The following is a 21153-nucleotide window of genomic DNA, read 5'->3' as shown; positions in this document are numbered from 1 at the left end:
ACTATGGGGTCAGTGTTTTTCCCCATAGTTCTCCTTAGGGTAACGGGAGGACACAAACTAGCGTCCTCCCGTTACCCTAAGCTCAGTATACCGCGAGCTACAGCTCGCGGTATACTGAGACGCCGCACCTGGAGCGGATCCCGACTTAGATGACGGGATCCGCCCAGCTGCGTGAGTGACAGCTGGCTCTGCCTATCTAGAGGCAGAGCCAGCTGTACCCACCCCCTCCCCCGTCCGTTCCGCCAGTCAGCGCTGGCAGATCGGAGCGTGGAGAGGGGAATCCAGCCCCTCCCCCTGTCATGGCAGAGAGCTGTGACAGGATCGAGAGGCGAGAGAACCCGGTATGTGTTCGCTCACCTCCCAATCTACTGAGCCGACCTGTGACAGTCTCATTGTCACAGGTTGGCTAGAACTATGAGGTGAGTGAAAAGCACTCACCTCATAGTTCTCCTTTAATTGAAATAAAATACATAATCTGTGGGCGGTGTTTATATTGTTTTATGCTATTTTATTCATCTATTTCTTTTGTCCCCTGTGATGTAGCCCATATGTTGGGGAAGATTTGTGCTGTAATTGTTTTACATGAAACCTGACTTCACCTTGTTAATCTTCCAGAGTAATCTGAGTATGCACTCCGGGGGCACCTACCTCCACACCCAGTCTCTGCTTCCCCGACTTCCCCACCCACCACCTCCACATGTCCCATCTGCACCATCGCAGAGCCTCATGGGGGTTCCTGTCCAAGCGAACAGCAGCACCTGCAGTACTGTAGTGCAGGTCTACAGCTCACCGATCAGCATGCCAGGAAACACAGGGATGGAGATCCATGGGCTTGGCATGGCACCCTACACCCATATAGAGGTAAAGCTATACGTCTACAGCTGTCCTTATACATTGATGATGTCTTTTATGTCTTTCTTGGGCTTTGTTTAAAGTGTACCCGAAGCCAATATTTTTATTTTTTTAGTTTTGGATGGAGTGGAGAGGGATTATGAAACCTGTCAGGTTTTTATTGGCTCTCTGTGTCCCAATTAGGGAGATTCCCCCTCTCTATTTGTCCTGGTGACCGTTATCACTGACAACGGAAGAAAATCCTGAACTTTGGGTTGTTAACAGAACAAGTATAGATGGGAAATCCTCCAATGTGGACACTAGTTCTGGTGATACCAGGGATTTTCCTCACTTTGGAGGAATTTCTTCTCACTTCATGTTGTGACTATTGGACAGGAAGTAGAAGGAAACCTCCCCCATGGAACACAGATGGCAACAAAATAATAATTGACAGTGCTTATAAGACTCCCTTATTCTATCCAAAACCCCCCAAAAAATGATGGCTTCCGTTCTACTTGAAGTTCAAAAAAATAGAACAGATTCCTCCATCAACGTTGCCAAGCGTTGATCGAGGAATCCCCGCTGTATTGGTTGTTAGTTGTCGGCTCTGTTCGTTCAAATATTCTCCGACGGGCTCCTTCCATCAGCTTTTTTCGAGGGATGTCGGCCGAAAGGGTGTCAACAGTGGCATCAATTGTGCAAATTTTCACACCTTGGCATCCAGTTCTTAAATGTGGTTCAACCACCACATTTAAGAACTGGTGAGCTGCAATATATGACATTTTTATAGACATGCTTCAATGCCACATTGACGCTTTGCAAACTTTTATTGAATCTGGGGAATACTTATTAGTTGGATTATATTCTAGACTTTAGAAAAGGAGTGGTAGTAGTGGATTATATTTACCTATCATTTTTTGCAGGTTCCAAGTCAGTGCGTTGAAAGCACAGTTTATAACACCCCTCCGGTATACAGCCCCGGAAAACTTGGTCTGAAATTAAAAACCACAAGTAACAGCTCGCCCTGTGCTGACCTGAGTGGGAACAGTATGGGGAGTGTGGAGGCCGTCGTCCCTAACAAGACTCGCCGGCCAAAGTCTGACAACAGCGGGCCCAACGGTAAGGATGTTATTGGTAGCATCAGCTTAATGAAAATACTCCTGTGTGTTAAAGAAGAACTATGGGGACATTTTTTATTAACCCTTGCAGTGGGGCTACCCCCGTACTGCGAGGGTTAAGGGTTAATTGCTCATTCTGGTTAGGGAGGAAAATAACAAAGTTCCTTGGAACCAGCTTGCTCTTAGAATGATCCCTGGAGCCACACGGCAAGGGTTAATAATAATAATTTCCCCCAGAGTTGTTTATTTTTAGTATATGTATTTTATATAGGGATGCTATAGTCCAGGGGTAGGCATCCTCGGCACTCCAGCTGTTGTGGCACTACAAGTACCATGAGGCATTGTAAGACTCTGACGGCCACAGGCATGGCTTCCAGAGGCGATGGGACCATGGAATTTGTAGTTTCACCACAGCTGAAGTGCCAAGGTTTCCTACTCCTGAGAATCCTGAGAAGAAATAATGTGAATTCTTATGGCTGTGCAGAACTACTGTACTCATGCCACGGTTACCTTACATCTTTCAAGTGCTGCGTGTTTCAATGCAGAGATCATATGTTGGACTTTTAAATAAGCTTTTAAATAAGCATATGTATTAGCACTAGCTAGGATTGAAGTTACAAGAGTCATGGGTCGTTCTGGAGTTCATTTTGGTTTACACCCTTATTTAGGAAAAATGAAAACCCCCAAACTGAAGTGTACTTTCTGTGATAAAGCCTTTGGGAAGAACTTTGACCTTCAGCAGCACATTCGGAGGTGAGACATCTCTCTTCATTATCAGTCAGTATTATGGGGTTAACCTCACGGGTGATCTGGGGGTTTGGAAACCCATTGGGGCTTATATAGTTCTATGGCAGAGACAGCAGTGCTACACCACAGTGCATAGTGACCGATCACTGAGAGGGTTTTACCAGTGTAGTCCACAGGATGATCGCTAATTGTATGCTATGGGGTACTGCAAATCATTGCTCTGCCTCAAAGCATTCTTGCCTGCCATAATATACTTTTATACATTAACAGTTTACATGACATACAGTATATATGATATTAAATAAGTCTTCTAAGACATAGATAGAAGTATGACAGTACTAAATGTGATATCAAATATATTGTAAAAGATAATGGGTCATTTAAACTATGAATGGTGCAGGTACCATGAGGGGTATTTACTAAGACTGGAGAGGCAGAATCTGGAACAGATGTACATCAGCTTCAAAGCTTAAAGAAGATCACTAGGATTTTTACAAATTAACCCTTGCAATGGAGCTACCCCCCACAATGCAAGTGTTATGTGCTGGTTTTGGTTTAGGGGGTGAAAATCAAGAAGAAAACTCACCTGATCCTCGGTCCTGTGGCAGTGACCGCTCACATCTCTCCCTCTGCTTTAGCTGTGGTGTGTCCTTCAGTATTTTCATGCCTAATAGACTTCTATTAGACGTGATGATGTCACGGGTCCTTAGACCAATGGAGCCCGGGGGAGAACAGGCTGCGGACCAGTCTAGCAGCCAGGCAGGACTGAGGATTGGGTGAGTATTTCTTATTTATTTTCATCCCGTAGAAAAAATTAGCCCTAAACCCATCCAGTACGGGGATAGCACCACTGCATGGGTTTTGTAAAAATCCTGGAGTTCTTCTTTAATTGAACAAGTGGAAGATAGAAGCTAAATGGCTACTATGCACAGCTGCTCCAGTTTTAGTAAATTGGTTACTATGCACAGCTGCTCCAGTTTTAGTATATTCCCCCATGTATTTATTACTTAGAGAACTATGGGGTGTTTTTCCCCATAGCTCTCTTTAGGGTCATGGGAGGACATATACTAGCATCCTCTCGTGACCAAAAGCTCAGTATATAGCGAGCTATTGCCCGCGATATACTGAGAGCGCAGCAGCCGGGACGGATCCCAACAATACTGTCAAGATCCACCCAGCTGCGTGAGTGACAGCTAGCTCTGTCTATCTAGAGGCAGAGCTAGTTGTGCCTACACCTCCCCCGTCCGTTTCTCCACTCAGCGCTGGAGGATTGGAGGGGGGAACCCCTGTGGGGAACGGTGACTGACAGTTACCGCTCACTGCGGGGAGACGATCGGGAAGAGAGCGGATCGGCGGCTTTTTTCTGCTCACTTCCCGATCAATAGAGCCGACCTGTGACAGCTTTTTTGTCACAGGTCGCCTCTAACTTTGAGGATGAGTGGAAATCACTCACCTCATAGTTCTCCTTTTAAGTCCTCATCCACATGGGCAGCAAGGGGGTGGGTAAACCAGGCGGGTGATCTATGGTTTTACGCAGTTGTATACATTATTGCAAAAAATATACAGCATGTCACGTTTGGCAGGCACAGCCATTGCAATAAATTGTACTGAGGTTGTGGTATGGTATTCCAATGGAAAATCCTCATTGGGATTTTAAAAAAAAGCTGCATTCAGGAAGTGGCAATATCACCTCCTGAATGCTAGGTAGCCACTGCTCCAATGCCCTCTGAAACTGCAAAGTGTTCCACTGCAGATTGCATTTCAGAAGGCTTTGGAGGCTGCCATCCATGTGAACTCAGCCCAGATATCATAACTCGATGTGAATAACTCTTCTGCTCACATAAATACTTTCATTCCTTGCAGTCACACCGGAGAGAAGCCATTCCAGTGCATTGTATGCGGACGAGCGTTCGCACAGAAGTCCAATGTTAAGAAACACATGCAGACCCACAAAGTCTGGCCAAAAGCTCAGAATACAACCGGCTCACAAGGATCCATGACATTACAGGTGGTGCCACTGAGCACCTCCCAATCGGAGGAAGAGTCTGTGGAGAACGGAGGTTGGTATCTCTTGCACCATATGGCAGGGGTGACAAATGAATATGGAATCCAGAAGCCAGTTTGTCCAATCCAGGAGTTTTTTTGGGAGCTAGCTCCATTGACAACAACTAAAACAAAAAACTAAAAAGTTAGGCTCCAGCTGTAATTTTTAGAGAGCATTGGCGACCTGACTCCTGGGATTTGTCCAGCCCTGCCGTACGGGAATAGCGGAACATTGTATGATGTTGTCTTGCTCACTGAGAAATTTGCTTGACATCATTTTGTATTTAGCCGTCTCCAACCAGGTCCAGTCAGAAGAGGCCTCGCCGCAGGACTTGGATGCGGTACAAGGCGGGTCATGTGATGGGACAGAAGCCAAGCAAGTGGTCATGATTGACAGCTCCTATCACTGCCAGTTCTGCCCCAGCAAGTATACCAGCTACTTCCAGCTCAAATCACACATGACCCAACATAAGCAGGAGCAGGTAGGCAATAGAAGCAGATGTGCATCAGCTCTGGAGTATATTTGAATTAAATCTGAAGCCACAATTTATTTTTGTTCTCATTGACTGGGGAAGTCTCAGAGATTCAGTTTCTCAATTTGCTTTGGTGACTGTGGTCAATGGGACAGAAAGGGAATGGAAATCCAAAACAGTGGGATAGGAAAAGAAGGCAGAACTTTGAATGGGGACACCTGTCTAAGAGAGGATTTCCTCTTACTTGGAAGAGCTTTCCTCTCACTTCCTATTGTGTCTGAAAAGGGATGAAAAGGTGTAAGACTTATATTTGGCTGTCACTTTTCCCCAGGTATACAAGTGTGTGGTTAAGGGCTGCGTTCACACCTGCCAGAAGCTGGACCAGTTCTTGGAGCACATCAAAACCCACCAGGAGGAGATGACCTATCGATGTCACATCTGCAACAAAGACTTTTCCTCTCTCTACGAGATGGGCGTCCATCAGTATTCTCACAGCTTGCTGCCCCTGATCGCCCCCAAGAAGGAGATGGCTGTATACAAGTAAAGTATCTCAATAGATGTACAGTTTTTGTTTTGCAGAGTTTAAAGGGAAAGTAGAACACATTTTCAGTGTGTAGACATTTTGAATCAATGGTCTAACATTGGCCTCCACATTTGTGGGTGCTTGCACTTTCATGGTGTCATCGTTGCTGTTAAGATAAATGCTCCATCTAGTGCCTGTCTCTATAATAAGTTTAATATATTTTTATTCTTATTTCATAATCATACAATTTTTACTCATTCCATTGGATTATACATATATGTTATTAATACTTTAAAAATACCCTATCGATTACACATCTCTTATTATACATTTATGCATTAATCCACTCCTTTCTTACATCTTTCTCTCTTTCACACACTCACCTAGGAGGGAGAATTTGTTTTATAAACCTGTGTCTCTTTATGATCATCTTCTGTTTAATATATTTTTATTGCATTTAACTTCTCTATACTTTACATAATACATTCCTTAATATAAAACGCCTCTGGAGGAATGAGAGAAGAACAGACTCTATACAACTTCTGTACCTATTCTACCCCCAACCTAAACTCCAAATTTCCCCTTCCCCATCCCCCTCCCTACCCCCGTCCTATACAACTTCTGTACCTATTCTACCCCCAACCTAAACTCCAAATTTCCCCTTCCCCATCCCCCTCCCTAACCCCGTCCCCTACCTTTACTTCCCTTCTCTCTAATAACTTCCTCATGTGAACCAACACCCACAAAGATGTAAAAAAACTAAAAACTGTCTCTATAATAAGGAATGTAATTAGCTTCCCTGCTTGAAGAGACCCTGTCACCAACTTTAAAAAATGCAGGTAAAAAGTACAGAAAAATAATTAAGGGAATTTATCAAAACTGGAGCAGACACATTCTGGAGCAGCTGTGCATGGCAACCAATCAGCATCCACCTTTCATTTCCAAAGCTTAACTGAACAGACTGAAGAGAGAAGCTGATTGGTTTCCATAGGCAACTGCTCCAGATTTTGTCCGCTCCAGTTTTGATAAATTCCCCCCAATGTATTTTAAATGCTCACTTTTTCCTTTCCATAAATGTTTTTTTATTGCCATGCAAAGTGACTCTGAACTTGCTAGCAAATTTGACTTCTTCAGAGTCAATTCCCTAGCACAGGCTCCTCCCTCTTTTCATGTCATAGCCCACTTCTTCTCTGGGAGAGTCTAATTACTGTCTGTGCAGGCCCTGCTCCTCCACCCCTTCCTCATTTCCCTGCATAACCTTTTATGTAGCAGTTGGGGAGGATAAAGGTGAATAAATTCAAAAATGGCTTGGCCAGCTGATTTGAAAAATGTTCCGGAGGGCTTGGCAGCGAAAGGGTTAATACACAGATTATGTGTGATGGATTCAATGGAAAGATGTGCAGATACTTGTAATATGTGTTGTTTAAGGCCCCTTTCACACGGGCTGATCAGGAAGGGATCAGTGCATGGTTCCCCTCCTGACCAGAGCAGTCACGTTTGTGACACCCGTGCCCATCCAGTTTTTACCTCCATCTTGTGATGGAGGAAATAACTGATGTGACCGGGCCCCATGTCTGTCTATGGGGAGTCAGATGTACATGTACTTGTGTCCATTTAGATCAGGTTAGCCCCGATCCGGCATGATCAGGTTCGGTAAAATGGAACTCTGGTCCGTCCATTTTTTTTGGACCTGGCTGGAGTCAGGGGTAACCAGGTGTAAACGGACGGCCTTCCGTTTACACATTGCTGCCCATAGACTTACATTGGGCATCCGATCGGGTCTGTCTGATAAACTGACGTGTGGACCCGATCGGGCCGCCCGTGTGAAAGGGACCTAAGGTTTAGTTATAAAGTAGTAATTGTCTCCTTCTTTTAGGTGTTTGAAGTGTATGAATAAATACTCCACACAAGAGGCCCTGGAGCAACATTTACAGTCAGCCACGCACAGCTACCCCTGTCCACACTGCCAGAAGGTGAGGAGAGCCGAGCCCTGTCCGTCATCTTAATCCTCTCATCTGTTCAATGGACCAGAAATAAAATCCATGAATAAAACTGGAGGAAGAAGTGGAATTGTCAGATAGCAACCACTTGCCACTAGGTGTGCTGGGGCATAGTTTGCCATTGATTCTCAATAGCAACCCAAAGCACCTCCCAGCGGGTGTGTGTTGCAGCATGCGTTGCTGTGTGCATTGCCATGCTGCAACACGTGGCTGCCAGGAGGGGCGTTATGGAGTTGAGGAGGAGGGATAAGGAAGGCTTATGGATGGATGTGGAGGAGTTATGGAGATGAGTGGGAGGGATGCAATGAGGTGGGGTTATGGAGATAAGGAGGGGTTATAGAATGATGAAGAGGGATGAGGAAGAGTTATGGAGATAAGTAGTAGGGACAAGATGAGGAGGGGTTATGGAGGGATGAGGAGGGGTTATGGAGATAAGGAGGGGTTATAGAATGATGAAGAGGGATGAGGAAGAGTTATGGAGATAAGTAGTAGGGACGAGATGAGGAGGGGTTATGGAGATGAAGAGCATGAAAGAGATGAGGAGTAGTTCTGGAGATGAGGAGGGGGGTGAGTGGGGGTTATAAAGATGGGGAGGGGGGAAAATGAGGATTGTTTATGTAGATGAGGAAGAGTAAGGAGAGGTCTGTGTTCTTTGTAACCCATTAGTAATGAACTAGGTAGGACTGACACCACATTCTTAGGAATTCAGAGCTGTGTTGTCATGTCATACAGAAAGGTCTGAGCATATTATATTTCTGGTGGGCTGCTCCTCGCCGTTCTCTTGCATAATGCCAGGCTATTGGTCCTGCATTGTACTTGATGATGTCAACCTGCAACCGCTGGCCAGAATGTCTTTAAGAAAAAGGCTCAGTCACACAAATGGTCAAAGCCTGCTGCAGGAAGGGATAAGGTAAGTATTACATGTATTCCTCTACTGCTAGATTGAATGAGCTTTTAGCCCTTGCAGAGTCATTTTATGTAACTCCCGGGTTTCGGCTTTGAATTATGTATATCCGTGGCCTGCAAAATTACCCCAAATTTTAAAACCACTCAAATACGGCACAATGCCTACTCCTTCTATTAGTGCTTTAGATCATTTTTTTAGCTTTTGGTGTCCTTTTTTTTTTCTTGTAGGTATTTCCTTGTGAGAGATATTTAAGGCGCCACCTGCCCACTCATGGAGGAGGAGGGCGGTACAAGTGTCCGGTCTGTAAGAAGTTATTCAGGCGGGAACATTATCTGAAACTTCACAGCCACATCCACTCAGGTACTGTGTATGTCATTACTCACAATGTGGCAAGGAATCAACCTCCTGGTTTTACCGCCCCAAAATCACCTGCTGCAATGTCAGATTTTAGATTGTAAGCTCAAACGGACAGGGCCCTCCTAAACCATCTTGTCTTGAATTGTATTGTAACAGTAATGTCTTCCTTTATATTGTAAAGCGCTGCGCAAACTGTTGGCGCTAAATAAATCCTGTATAATAACAGTAAACTCTCTGTTATCCGGTATTCAACTAACCAGATCTCTCATCTAACCAGAAAGAAAAATCCCCTGTGTACTCATTGCTCTGCTGATCTGCAGCATGTATTATCCTGGAAACGATTGTGTGTTTATTTGTCTTAATTTTTTTTTGTGTGTCTCTGTTTGTCTTAATTTGCTTTTGATTACTGCATTTCAATATTAATATGAAGTCAATACAGAGTTTTTGGTATGGTATAGTATGGGGTATGGCATTAGTTAGACCTATTTTTAATATTAACTCTCAAGCAACCAGAAACTTCATTTATCTGGAATCTACCAATCCTTGTGGATGCCGAATAACGGGGAGTTTCCTGTAATAATAATAATATTAATGTCAGCAGTGCGGCCAAACAATGCTGTATACATTGTCGTGTCCCCAATGCTTTGTGTCACAGCATGGCAAAAAATATATAGCATGTCATGTTTGGCAGGCAGTGCCACTTGTCCAATGTGGTCAGTGCAATGAATAGGATGAATGGATATTGCAATCGAAAATCTTGATTGGGATTTTAAAAAAAACTGCATTCAGGAGGCGGCAGTATCGCCTCCTGAACACGCGGTAGGCGCTGTTACACTGCCCTCTGAAAAGCTTTTCAGAGGGCAGTGGAGGCTGCGGCCTGTGTGAACGAGGCCTTATTCAGCCAATACAGGAGTGATTCTGTATAATCTAGTTACTATTTCCTTTGGCCTTTTAGTGATCCTGTTGCTGGAGAGTTGTTGCCAGCAACAGGATCACAAATGTGACATGGCCCCTAACTAGCTCTTGCACCCGTATACCCCTTATGGAGCAATTTCTTTCATTTCCCCTATGGGCCTGTTTATTCGGCGATAACCTTGTCATTACTTAAAGTGACATTAAACCCTCAGATTTTTTAACATAAACCAATACTGTAATGTGTGCCTTACTGTAATCCATGGTAGTTTCCCTTCTCTTTGCTGCTCTACCTTTTAAATCCTCATGTCTTCTCATGCTACGGGAGAACTTCCCTATGCAGCTGAGTGCCTCTTCCTGTAGTGCTGGCTCAGGTTGTGAACCTACACACAGACACCATGTATCCATTTCAGAGACAAGGCAGTCTGCTGCAAAACAGAAGTTCTGCCCAGCATGAGAACAGATACAGATTTAAAAGGAAGAGCAGCAAAGAGAAGGGAAACAACCATGGATTACAGTAAGGCACACATTACACTGTTGTTTTATGTTAAAAAATCTGAGGGTTTAATGTCACTTTAAGAGCAAAAAAATAATCGCTATGGGGAAAGGGTGAAGAAGAAGTGAATTAGGGTTAATTAAGGATTAACAAGGGGTTAACTAGGAATACATTTGATTTAACACTAATGGTGTAAGTGGCGAAGGAACATCATTTTACCTGCTTTACGCTGGGTGGAAGAATTACATATCGGCTCCATATTGATGATCTGTTCCAGCAGTTCCTCCATTGAGGCAGTATCTCTTCTGTGTCATTGCAGGTGAAAAGCCATTTAGATGCTCTCTCTGCGACTCGGCGTTTAATCGCAAGGACAAGTTAAAAAGACACATGTTGATCCATGAACCCTACAAACAGTACAAGTGCCCCTTTGCGTGAGTGCCTTGTGAATGTGATCTGTTCTAACCGCAGGTGTAAGGCACGACGCTTTAACCATTCACATGAAGCAAACATCCATCTATGTCGCCTGTTAGTAAACCTGTACTGAGGGCCGGATTTACTCTGCCTGCTGCCCCAAGGCCAGGTTCCTCAATGCGTCCCCCTCCCTGCCAACCCCCCATCCCCTCCCCCCAATGGAAAATGGCAACTGGATGGCGGGGGCGGCAGGGTTAGTTTTGATTTCTTTTTCTATTGCTTCTGTATTTTTTTTATTATTTCTTACTTATTTTTTTATTTTATTTTGTATTTAATTCATTTTTTTTATAATTAATTTTTTTCTTTTTACTTAACTTCATTGCAATCACACAGAAGCTAACAAGCCCCTGTGTGATAGCATTTGGAGGTGATAGGTTCTCCTGCCGCCCCTCTGCGCCCTGCCTACCCGAGGCTGCGCCTTGGTGGCCTTGTGGCAAATCTGGCCCTGCCTGTACTTTGCCTAGTCAAGGCATAGTAATGGGCCCCACTTAATAGCCCACCCCCAAATTTTTCACCCCATTAATACTTACCCTCTGTTCGCACCCCTAACACCCGATTTGCTTGTCAATACTGCATGAGGATGCAGTGATGAGTCCCTAAGGGGCCAATTAGCTGGCTCAAAAGCTGTCACATAAGGTTGGAGGAGCATTGCCCTGTGTTCTGAATTCACCAACTTGTGCTTACACATGACTTATTGGCTGTTGGAATATCTAAAGAGTGACTGCATCTGATTGGCTGCGGTCACTCTTTTCCACCCAGCTCCTTCAATTTTCAGATCACAATTGTTGGTGGTGCCGACAGGGCCACCCATGGCTCAAATTGTAGCCGATAAAGCAGCTAAAATTTGAGCCATGGATGGCCAGCATTGAGGGTTAAGCCACGGGTGGGCAACTCCGGCACTCCAGCTATTCTTTAACTACAAATCCCAACATGCTTCTGCCTCTGGGAGTCAAGCCGGTGACTGTCAGTCTTGCAATGCCTCATGGGACTTGTAGTTCCACAACAACGGGAGGGCCGGAGTTGCCCACCCCTGGGTTAAGCATTAGGGGGAGGATAAAGCTGACCTCCAGGCAAAGCCCTAAATACACAGATACAATATATACATGGGAGCTGTTTTACATGGATGAAAAGATTTGTGTTTCTGTCCCTTGAGTTCTGAAAATGACACAGCTCTGCTCCACAGCTCCCTGTCCAGCAAGGTAGGAGACCTGATTTTACTGCAGTTCAGTGACTCCAAAACCAGCATACTGGTCACTGTGGGCTAATATATGGGGTCCCTTGAGTACATGGCCTCCGACACTGGGAACACCATCTTATGGGTACCTTTAAACTTGTTTACACTGTATCCTTAGACTCTGCCAAACCAGCATACTGGTCACTGTGGGTCAATATATGGGGTCCCTTGAGTACATGGCCTCCAACACTGGGAACACCATCTTATGGGTATCTTTAGACTTCTTTACACTGTATCCTTAGACTCTGCCAAATCAGCATACTGGTCACTGTGGGTCAATATACGGGGTCCCTTGAATATATGAGTACAAAACAAATCTAACTTTATGTGTAAACAAGCAAATAGTTTATTTTCTCATCCCCTAAGGTCTCATACTGGCTGCAACAAAGAATTCAATCGCCCGGATAAGCTGAAAGCTCACGTTCTGTCACATTCAGGTGAGCGGCAGAACTCTCCCGTACAATGCTTGCTGCTTCGGCTGTGCTCGGTCTTTGTTTTAATAGCAAACCTCCCCATTGTCTGAATCAGGGATGAAAACTCACAAGTGTCAGTACTGCTCCAAGTCATTCAGTCGGCGCGCACATATGATAGAGCATCAGAGGAGCCACACCGGCAATTATCGCTTCTGCTGCCCCAACTGCGGCAAAGGATTCACCCGCCAGAAATATCTGAAAGAGCATAAGTGCCGACTACTCGCAGACAATGAAAAGGAACAGGTAAGGAGATGAAAGGGACTGGCCTTTCTAAATGAAATCTGTCAGTAAGCTTCCAGTGCAGCTATGCTAAAGTCAAAAACTCCACTCAGTTTATCTAAATCTCAGTTTTATGTAAACCAGGGCAGATAGATTACAGGGGTTCTGAATGGGCCTGCCTCCTCAAGTTACAGGATTCTCTTCTGTGCAGTTTTGACACACTTGGTAATAGAAATGGTGTAGTTCTGAGCCGGGGTGTCAGACTGCTGCGTATAGGCTCGGAAGTTCACACAAAGCGGAGCAGTCTTTATCTTCTGCTTTGCTGCTGGTACTGCCTAGAAATGAAAGGAAATGTAAGCTGTTGTAAAGTTAGTCTCTGCCTGGGGGGGGGGGTATATAATTTTCAGACATAAAAATATGGATTGTAATGTAAAAAAGCCTTGGCAGCGAAAGGGTTAAAGCCAACACTTTGTATTGTAAGGTGACATATTACTTTGCACTGTGATGGCAATGTTGTATTCTAACTAGGGGTGCACCGATATATCGGCCGCCGAAACATATCGGCCGGAAATGGCACTTTTGGCTAAATGCCAAAAGGGCAATTTTTGTGCCGATACATCGGCGCATCCCTGCTTTCTCTCTTCCCCGCTGGGCGCTGTTCTGTGTCCCAGCCGGGAGGAGAGAAAGTGTGACAGCCGGCGAGCGCTGCGGGAGCAGAGCGCTGTGAGCGGCCAGTGTCTCTCCTCCCACACCGCTCAGCCTTCTATCACAGTCCAGCAGAGCGGTGTGGGGGCGGAGACAGGCTGCGCTGTCACAGGAGGCTGGGCTCTCCTCCCCGCTCCGCTCGCTCAGCCTCCTGTGACAGCGTGTCAGAGAGGAGAGCCGTGCAAGCAGTCCGTGATCAGTGATCGCTGAGTGTGTGTAAATAATTGAGGACAGAGTATGTTTACTATTTCCTCAATTATGAATGAATGGGAAGTGATCTGTTTTGGAAAAATAAAAACATTTTCAGTTTCGGTTTCGGCCTGACAATTTTTTTTATTTCACTTTCGTTTCGGTTTTGAAATTTTCCATTTCGGTGCACCTCTAATTCTAACACAATGCATTTAGGTCAGAAAGACTCAGAGGAAAAGAGGGCGAGGGAAGCAAGATGGAGAGACTGCTGCAGAGGAAGAGACGACGACGCTGACGGAGCTGAAGACGAGAGAACAGCGGCTCGATGACAACGGTCCGGGGGAAGAGAGATTCCAGCAATCCGGCGCTGTACTTTCCATTGTGGTGGAAGGGGCCGGAGCTGCCGGCGACAGCTTAGACGTGTCCTCTGGTCCTGACAACACAGCCACCACCACCGTGACACTGGCAGAGCTGCAGAATGCCACGGACCCGTCCTGTTCTATGCTGGCAGTGCCTATATATATACAGAGCCCAGAGTGACTAGACTGGGAGAACAGAAACATTATGCAACACAATTCATGAATCTCCTAAATATTCCTTCTGCTATGGGCTCCCATATAACCCCAATATGGCTCAAATTTGGATGCATAAAAGGAGATATAACCATGAAAAAAACAGAGGAGCGTTATCAAGTCAAGGGCTCAAGGCAAATGCCGGAATACCCAAATGAAAGTGGCTGTTTTGCCTACCAAGAGGACCTCTGCCAGACAGCAAAGCTAGGAGAGCGACACCGCTTCCTCTGTTACGGAAACACAGTGGCGATTGAGCAATGTAGGAGCAATAACACACTGATAAGTCATCAGCTCTGCTCTCTCCTCCTGTCAGCATGTTCCCTGTCAATAAATGTACATGCAGCAGAGCCTGATTGGTTTCTAGTGCTGCCCCTCCTTCTCCCAGAGTGCTGCTGTGCAGGGCATGACAGTGGGTCATATTAAGACAGATTCAGGTACTTATGCTGGTTGTATGTACAAATGCATTTAGTTATTTTTTAAGGAATACACTTCATTAAATGGTGTTTTTTATATCTGTACAGAGTTCATTTTATAGCCGTTGTAATGTCGCGGCATATACTATCCTGTTACAACATCAGCATTGGAATAGGAATACATCTTTGTGATAATATATTTGTTCGACGATCTCCTCCACGCTGAGCCAGAAGCAACACTGATTGCATCACTTCCTGTTCCTCAGCTGTCATCCCCCAGATAGAGAAGCCGGAGGAAGAAGCTATTCAAGCACAAACTGCACTTGAATAGCTTCTTTGCAGTGGAAAGGTGACACTAGGAGTCTAATAGAACCCTAATGTCACCCTCACATCCGTTCAACCATCTCCCCGCTGAATGGAGCCGGAAACGACGCTGATTGCATGACTTCCTGTTCCTCAGCTGCCATCAATGGCTAGAGAAGCCTGGGAAGAAGTTATTCAAGTGCAATCTGCGCTTAAAAAGCTTCTTTGCAGTGGAAAGGTGACACTAGGGGTCTAATAGAACCCTAATGTCACCCTCACATCCGTTCAACGATCTCCCCGCTGAATGGAGCCGGAAACTACACTGATTGCCTCATTTCCTGTTCCTCAGCTGTCATCCTCCAGCTAGATTGGGGGGAAAAAGCTATTCAAGCGCGATCTGCGTTTGAATAGCTACTTTGCATTGGAAAAGTGACACTAGGGGTCTAGTAGAACCCTAATGTTGCCCTAAAGAGAACCTGTCACCACTAAAATGTTATCATATAGGGGACTTGATAGCAGTGAAGTAAAAAAAAAAAAAGTTTAAAAAAAGCTAAAGATGGTCACATGACACACTTGCTCCTTTTTCTCCTCACCTCTTCTCTGGCACTGGCAGTCCTCAATGATGCAGAGTGTGTCGCTGACGTAACAATGTCAGCGCCATTCTCTGCATCTTTGTGAGTGCAGGGTGCTGCGGTTAGGGCCATGACGCCCGGTACTAACAGAAAGTGGGTTAAATGATGCTGGGTGACATTTAACCCAGAAAAGGATCTGGACTGGACGTCAGAAGGGCGGGGGGAGGGGGCAGCACTGGAGAGGAGGTGAGTATTGCAGCTACTTCTTTTATTTTATAGTTGCTGGGAGACTATTTAAAAAAAAAGTGTAAAGTGGAGTAGGACTTTAAAGTGTATCTAAAGCGGGTGAAGATGGCGCTGATATCACAGCGCCAGAGAGGATCGCCTGCAAGGTAAGTCGGCCATTATATGATAATATGGCAAACACTTTCTGGGGGCATAAAATGTCCATTTTCCCTTAGCGGTTTACTACTGATTTCATATTCTGAATGAACCTTCCATACGCTGCGATCAAAGCTTCCCAAATACAGAGATGCTTCCCTAGAAATATTCCTTTGCAGTGTTCATGTTGTAACCTCCCTAGAAACCACCATCAGCTGACTGCTGCCTTTCCCGAGGCTTCTCTCCATGAAGATTCCATCCCGGCTCCCATCACACTGCTGTAGATCACTTCCTCTTTCTATATGAGTCAGCGCACAGCACAACTTTCCATGTCACATGATGGTTGTGTCACAGGGTTCCCGTGTCTGCTGAAACTGCTCTGGGTATCACGTTGTGAGGATACCAGAAATATTAGCAATCCGGTCACACAGAAAGTGAACCAACACTATGGGAGGTTATTAACCACTTGCTGACCGGGGTGATTACAGCCCCTTCCTGCCCATGCCATTTTTCAGGGCTTGTTCACACCAAATGCAGACCAAATCTGCATGAGTTTCTGCACACGCAGTGCAGTGTGTTATAGCGCGTTTTTTGATGCGTTCCAGGTCGTTTTTTTTTTTTAAAGTCTAAATTGGGCTTTCAGTGCGTCCCAGTTCGTTTGCATGCGTTTTTGATGCGTTTGCATGCGTTCCAGAGCAGGAAAAATAGGGCTTGCTGCAGTTTTTTTTACATGCTCTGGAACTGAACGCTGCGGTGTGGACTAGAGCCCAAAATACCATTGGAATACATTGGACGCAGTTTTGATCTGTTCTGTAACTGCTCCGCACTTGGCGTGAACAAGCCCTCAGTATTCAGCGCTGCGGTACTTTGACTGACGTTTATTCCGTCATGCAACGCTGTACTGAAATGAATTTTATACCATTTTTTGGGGAAATATAGAGCTTTTTATTTTATGCGGTTTTTATTTATTTTTAAACTATATAAGGAAAAAAGTACCGAACCTTTTGATGATAAACAGTTTTTCCTTCATTATGTTAGGAAACATTTATTATTACCCAATTTTTATATTTAAAATATAAAAGGCGGGGTCACGTCGGGTAAATAGACACCAAACACGTCAAGCCTTAAAATTGCGTGCGCGTCCATGAATTTGCAAAAAACGATTATAGCCAAAATTGCCCATAGGCGACGCTTAAAAGCCTTTACCGCTCATCAGTTTAGTGTTATCAGTGATTTATGGCCCTAGAATTATTGCTTGCGCTACGAAGTTTGCTGTGATATGTAATGGGCGCAATCGTCGTTTTCGCACATAGGCGCACCTGATGCAAGTTTCCTTGTGTATGTGGGGGGCGGGGACTTAAAAAAACTCTGGTTTTTTTTTTAATTCTTTTTTTTTGTTTACACTTAACTTTATTATTATTATACAGGATTTAAGATAAGATGGTAAGGAGGGCCCTGCCCCTGAGGGCTTATTGCTATCACGCCTTCCTGTTCCAACATGACTGCGCACCAGTGCACAAAGCAAGGTCCATAAAGACGTGGATGAGCGAGTTTGGGGTGGAGGAACTTGACTGGCCTGTGCAGAGTCCTGACCTCAAACCAATAGAACACCTTTGGGATGAATTAGAGCGGAGACTGTGACCCAGGCCTTCTCCGGGCTCGCAGTACCTGACCTCATAAATGCGCTTCTGGAAGAATGGTCAAACATTCCCATAGACACACTCCTAAACCTTGTGGACGCCTTCCCAGAAGAGTTGAAGCTGTTATAGCTGCAAAGGGCGGGCCAACTCAATATTGAACCCTACGGACTAAGACTGGGATGCCTTTAAAGTTCATGTGCGTGTAAAGGCCGGCGTCCCAATACTTTTGGTAATATAGTGTAGCTCGGCTCAAACCCCTCACAGATGTTGAATTTGCTACCTGTATCCCTTTGAGATTTCGCTTCACTACCTGTCTTGAGGACGCAGTTGTCACCAGAACTGCTTCCTGTCCTGTAAACACAACAGGAAATGAGAGAAAACCTTTCCAAAGTGACCAAAATTAGTTCTTTGGCCTCATTTGCACCCGGATATTAGGTCCGGCAGCAGGTTCTCGCGGCTGGAATCATTTCCGAATAGCTGAGGCTGCTCAGCCGCTACAAAGTATGACACGGAGCCGCAGCTGTCTGCCGCTATTCGCATGCTGGCGGTTACCTGTGGCTACAGAGAGATGAGCGGCCCTGTCTGGACGCAGACAAATTATAAACCTGTTATAAATAAATTGAACTGTTCGGGTCAGGAACCAGATAATGACTTCCAGTAAAATATGACTTCATCACCTGCTGAAACAGATTCTGTTGCCAGGTGTAGTTCTATCTACGTCACACTTTCCTTCCCAATGCCCACTCACGCCCTGTCTGAGCTGCGCATGCGCATCCGCTGCAAGCACCGCCGACCGTGACGTCACGGACTACCATCAGCACAGACTTGCGCCGTTTAACCGACGACTCCGCACGGCAGCGGCCATCTTTAATACGGGCAAAACCACTGAAACCATATCGCAACTAGCACTTTTCTTCTCTCCTATCTCAATTATTAGCACTTGATTGACTTATCGGACACTGGCGTGATGTTGCGCGCATTTAAACGCGAATAATCTGAAAACATTACAACGATCAATTTCAGCCATACTGGTAGTTCGTATCAGAGAACTCTCATTATGAGGTAACAGAGCGCTGCTGCTCATAAGAGCACCGAGCTGTGCTGTCCCGTAATTTTTTTTTTTGCAACATTTACGCACAGCAGCCCACATTCGAAATGGCCGCCGTGCACTCAGGCGGAGGAGCCGTGACTCATTCCTCCCAGTCGAACGCGTGATTCGATGACGTAAGCACGCAGGGTCTGACGGGACGGTCCGGTTGTTGTCGTCGCAGGGGTGGAAGTAGTAAGCTCAGTCACAAGTGAGGGCGGCTCGGCAAGTGCTGACACCGGGGGGACATGTCGGTGTTTGGGAAGCTGTTCGGCACCGGGGGTAAGGGCTCGAAGGGCCCGAGCCCCCAAGAGGCCATCCAGAAGCTGCGGGATACCGAGGAGATGCTGACCAAAAAGCAGGAGTTCCTGGAGAAGAAGATCGAGCAGGAGCTGGCCGCTGCCAGGAAGCATGGCACCAAGAACAAGAGAGGTAGGGGGGAATGTACACCTCACATTATACAGGACATCTGTAGCCTGGGAATAAAAGCTGCTGCCCTTGGTAACTACAAAACAAGGCATGTGGTTGTCATAGGCAACCGCTCTCTCTCTCTCTCTCTCTCTCTCTCTCTACTGCAGCAGTAACCTATAGCAACCCAGAATGGCCAGGTGTTCCTGGTAGCAGATGGGGCCTTCCCTCCTGAATCACGTGACTCAGGGGTTTAAAGGGAAACTGCACTCAGCCATAGCTGATCTCTTCTGAAAATAGCTTCCTGTCATAAGCTTGATTTGTTTCCTTACTTCCTGTCTGGGAGTCCATGTGTTCATCAGGACACCTAGTGAAGTAAAATCACCCCAAGGCAGGGGTAGGCAAACTCTGGTGGTGAAACTACAGATCCCATCTGTGGCTGTGAGACTCTTGCACTGCCTCATGGGATTTGTAGTTCTACAGCAGCTGGAGGGACAGAGTTTGCTCTACCACCGCACGAGACTTCAGACAGCAATAAAACCTGATAGAGGTGCTAACCCTCCCCCACTCTATCCAGAACTGAAAAAACAAGTTTTGGCCGGACTGGGAACCTGTTGCCTTTTCATGCATGACAAATCACAGGTTCACGTTAAAGGCCAACTCTGGACAAAACAAGTACCCGCTCCTTCAAATGACCTCTAGCCGATCGCTGACATAGGGGGTTAAACATATCTACATGCCTTCAACTTTTCTGTCTACATCCAGCAGGGTCCTTCTTTGGGTGTCCACGACACTGCCTGTGTGACGTGATCACTTCCTGTTGGTGGTGGTGATGGTGACACTTCTAGCAGCAGGGTCCTATTACATCTGCTTCCGAGGTATAGTGGTTGTAAGGGGACCTGTCCCCAAGGGGGTAACCAGCAAGGAAAAGAGTCAGGTCCTCAGTGCAGGACATCAGCTGACAGATGGAATTGTATCAACGTGGGATGCGCCAGGGACATGATTTTGAGATAACGTGGGATGCGCCAGGGACATGATTTTGAGATGACGTGGGATGCGCCAGGGATATGATTTTGAGATGACGTGGGATGCGCCAGGGATATGATTTTGAGATAACGTGGGATGCGCCAGGGATATGATTTTGAGATAATGTGGGATGCGCCAGGGATATGATTTTGAGAACGTGGGATGCGCCAGGGATATGATTTTGAGAACGTGGGATGCGCCAGGGATATGATTTTGAGATAACGTGGGATGCGCCAGGGACATGATTTTGAGATAACGTGGGATGCGTCAGGGAGATGATTTTGAGATCACGTGGGATGCGTCAGGGACATGATTTTGAGATAACGTGGGGTGCGTCAGGGACATGATTTTGAGATAACGTGGGATGCGCCAGGGATATGATTTTGAGATAATGTGGGATGCGTCAGGGAGATGATTTTGAGATCACGTGGCATGCGTCAGGGAGATGATTTTGAGATCACGTGGGATGCGTCAGGGAGAGTGGCCCCATTGGCTCTCCTCCGTTAGACAGAAATCAATTTTTTCAGAGGACTTTTGTTGAAGGAAGTGGTCCAAAAATTGTTAGCTGAACAGTGATTGCAGCCAATATGGCGCCCGCAGCTGTCACAATACAATCACCCGCAGGGAAGATTCTCCCATCTACACTATTAGTATATTTTTCCTGCTCTGCTCGCGGGACTGAATGAGAAAAAACACCAAGAGGGAAATTTACCAAAACTGGAGCAGGCAGAATCTGGAATAGTTGCTTATAGTAACCAATTAGCTTCTCTCTTTCATTTTCAAAGCTTAAGGCTGGGTTCACACCTAGGCGTATCGAATATGCACGTTTGTCGTGCGTTTCGTGACACGCTTTTTTACCGCGATTCGCGTTTCCGAGGGCTACTTGGCTGTATCCCAATGGAAACGCGCAACAAAAACGCCCCAAAGAAGCTCCTGTACTTCTTTGGGCGTAGGGCGTTTTGTAGCGCGTCCATACGGCCTGTAATACGCCCAGGTGTGAACCATACCCATAGGAAATAATGGGATTTCGGTGTTTGAGCGTTTTGCGCGCCC

General features: G+C 45.8%; 2 protein-coding genes across 2 annotated transcripts in view; both read left to right on the top strand.

Annotated features, from left to right (window-relative positions):
- The window catches only part of ZNF341 (zinc finger protein 341), a 22265-nt gene extending 7900 nt beyond the window's left edge, over positions 1 to 14365 (top strand). The window contains exons 5-16 of the mRNA XM_018555357.1: positions 616 to 861; positions 1755 to 1950; positions 2618 to 2702; positions 4560 to 4756; positions 5028 to 5221; positions 5544 to 5752; positions 7612 to 7708; positions 8870 to 9002; positions 10727 to 10838; positions 12479 to 12549; positions 12641 to 12828; positions 13915 to 14365. Of these exons, the coding sequence (XP_018410859.1) occupies positions 616 to 861; positions 1755 to 1950; positions 2618 to 2702; positions 4560 to 4756; positions 5028 to 5221; positions 5544 to 5752; positions 7612 to 7708; positions 8870 to 9002; positions 10727 to 10838; positions 12479 to 12549; positions 12641 to 12828; positions 13915 to 14238 (2052 nt within the window). The 3' untranslated portion in view covers positions 14239 to 14365. The remainder of the gene's footprint in view (positions 1 to 615; positions 862 to 1754; positions 1951 to 2617; positions 2703 to 4559; positions 4757 to 5027; positions 5222 to 5543; positions 5753 to 7611; positions 7709 to 8869; positions 9003 to 10726; positions 10839 to 12478; positions 12550 to 12640; positions 12829 to 13914) is intronic.
- Positions 14366 to 18911: 4546 nt separating this feature from the next.
- The window catches only part of CHMP4B (charged multivesicular body protein 4B), a 20254-nt gene continuing 18012 nt past the window's right edge, over positions 18912 to 21153 (top strand). Inside the window, exon 1 of the mRNA XM_018555342.1 lies at positions 18912 to 19098. Coding sequence (XP_018410844.1) covers positions 18915 to 19098 — 184 coding nt within the window. The 5' untranslated portion in view covers positions 18912 to 18914. The remainder of the gene's footprint in view (positions 19099 to 21153) is intronic.

Source organism: Nanorana parkeri, unplaced genomic scaffold (genome assembly GCF_000935625.1).
Source record: "Nanorana parkeri isolate BGI_ZX_2015 unplaced genomic scaffold, ASM93562v1 scaffold193, whole genome shotgun sequence".
Lineage (NCBI taxonomy): Eukaryota > Metazoa > Chordata > Amphibia > Anura > Dicroglossidae > Nanorana > Nanorana parkeri.
This window is presented reverse-complemented; position numbering and strand designations above follow the sequence as displayed.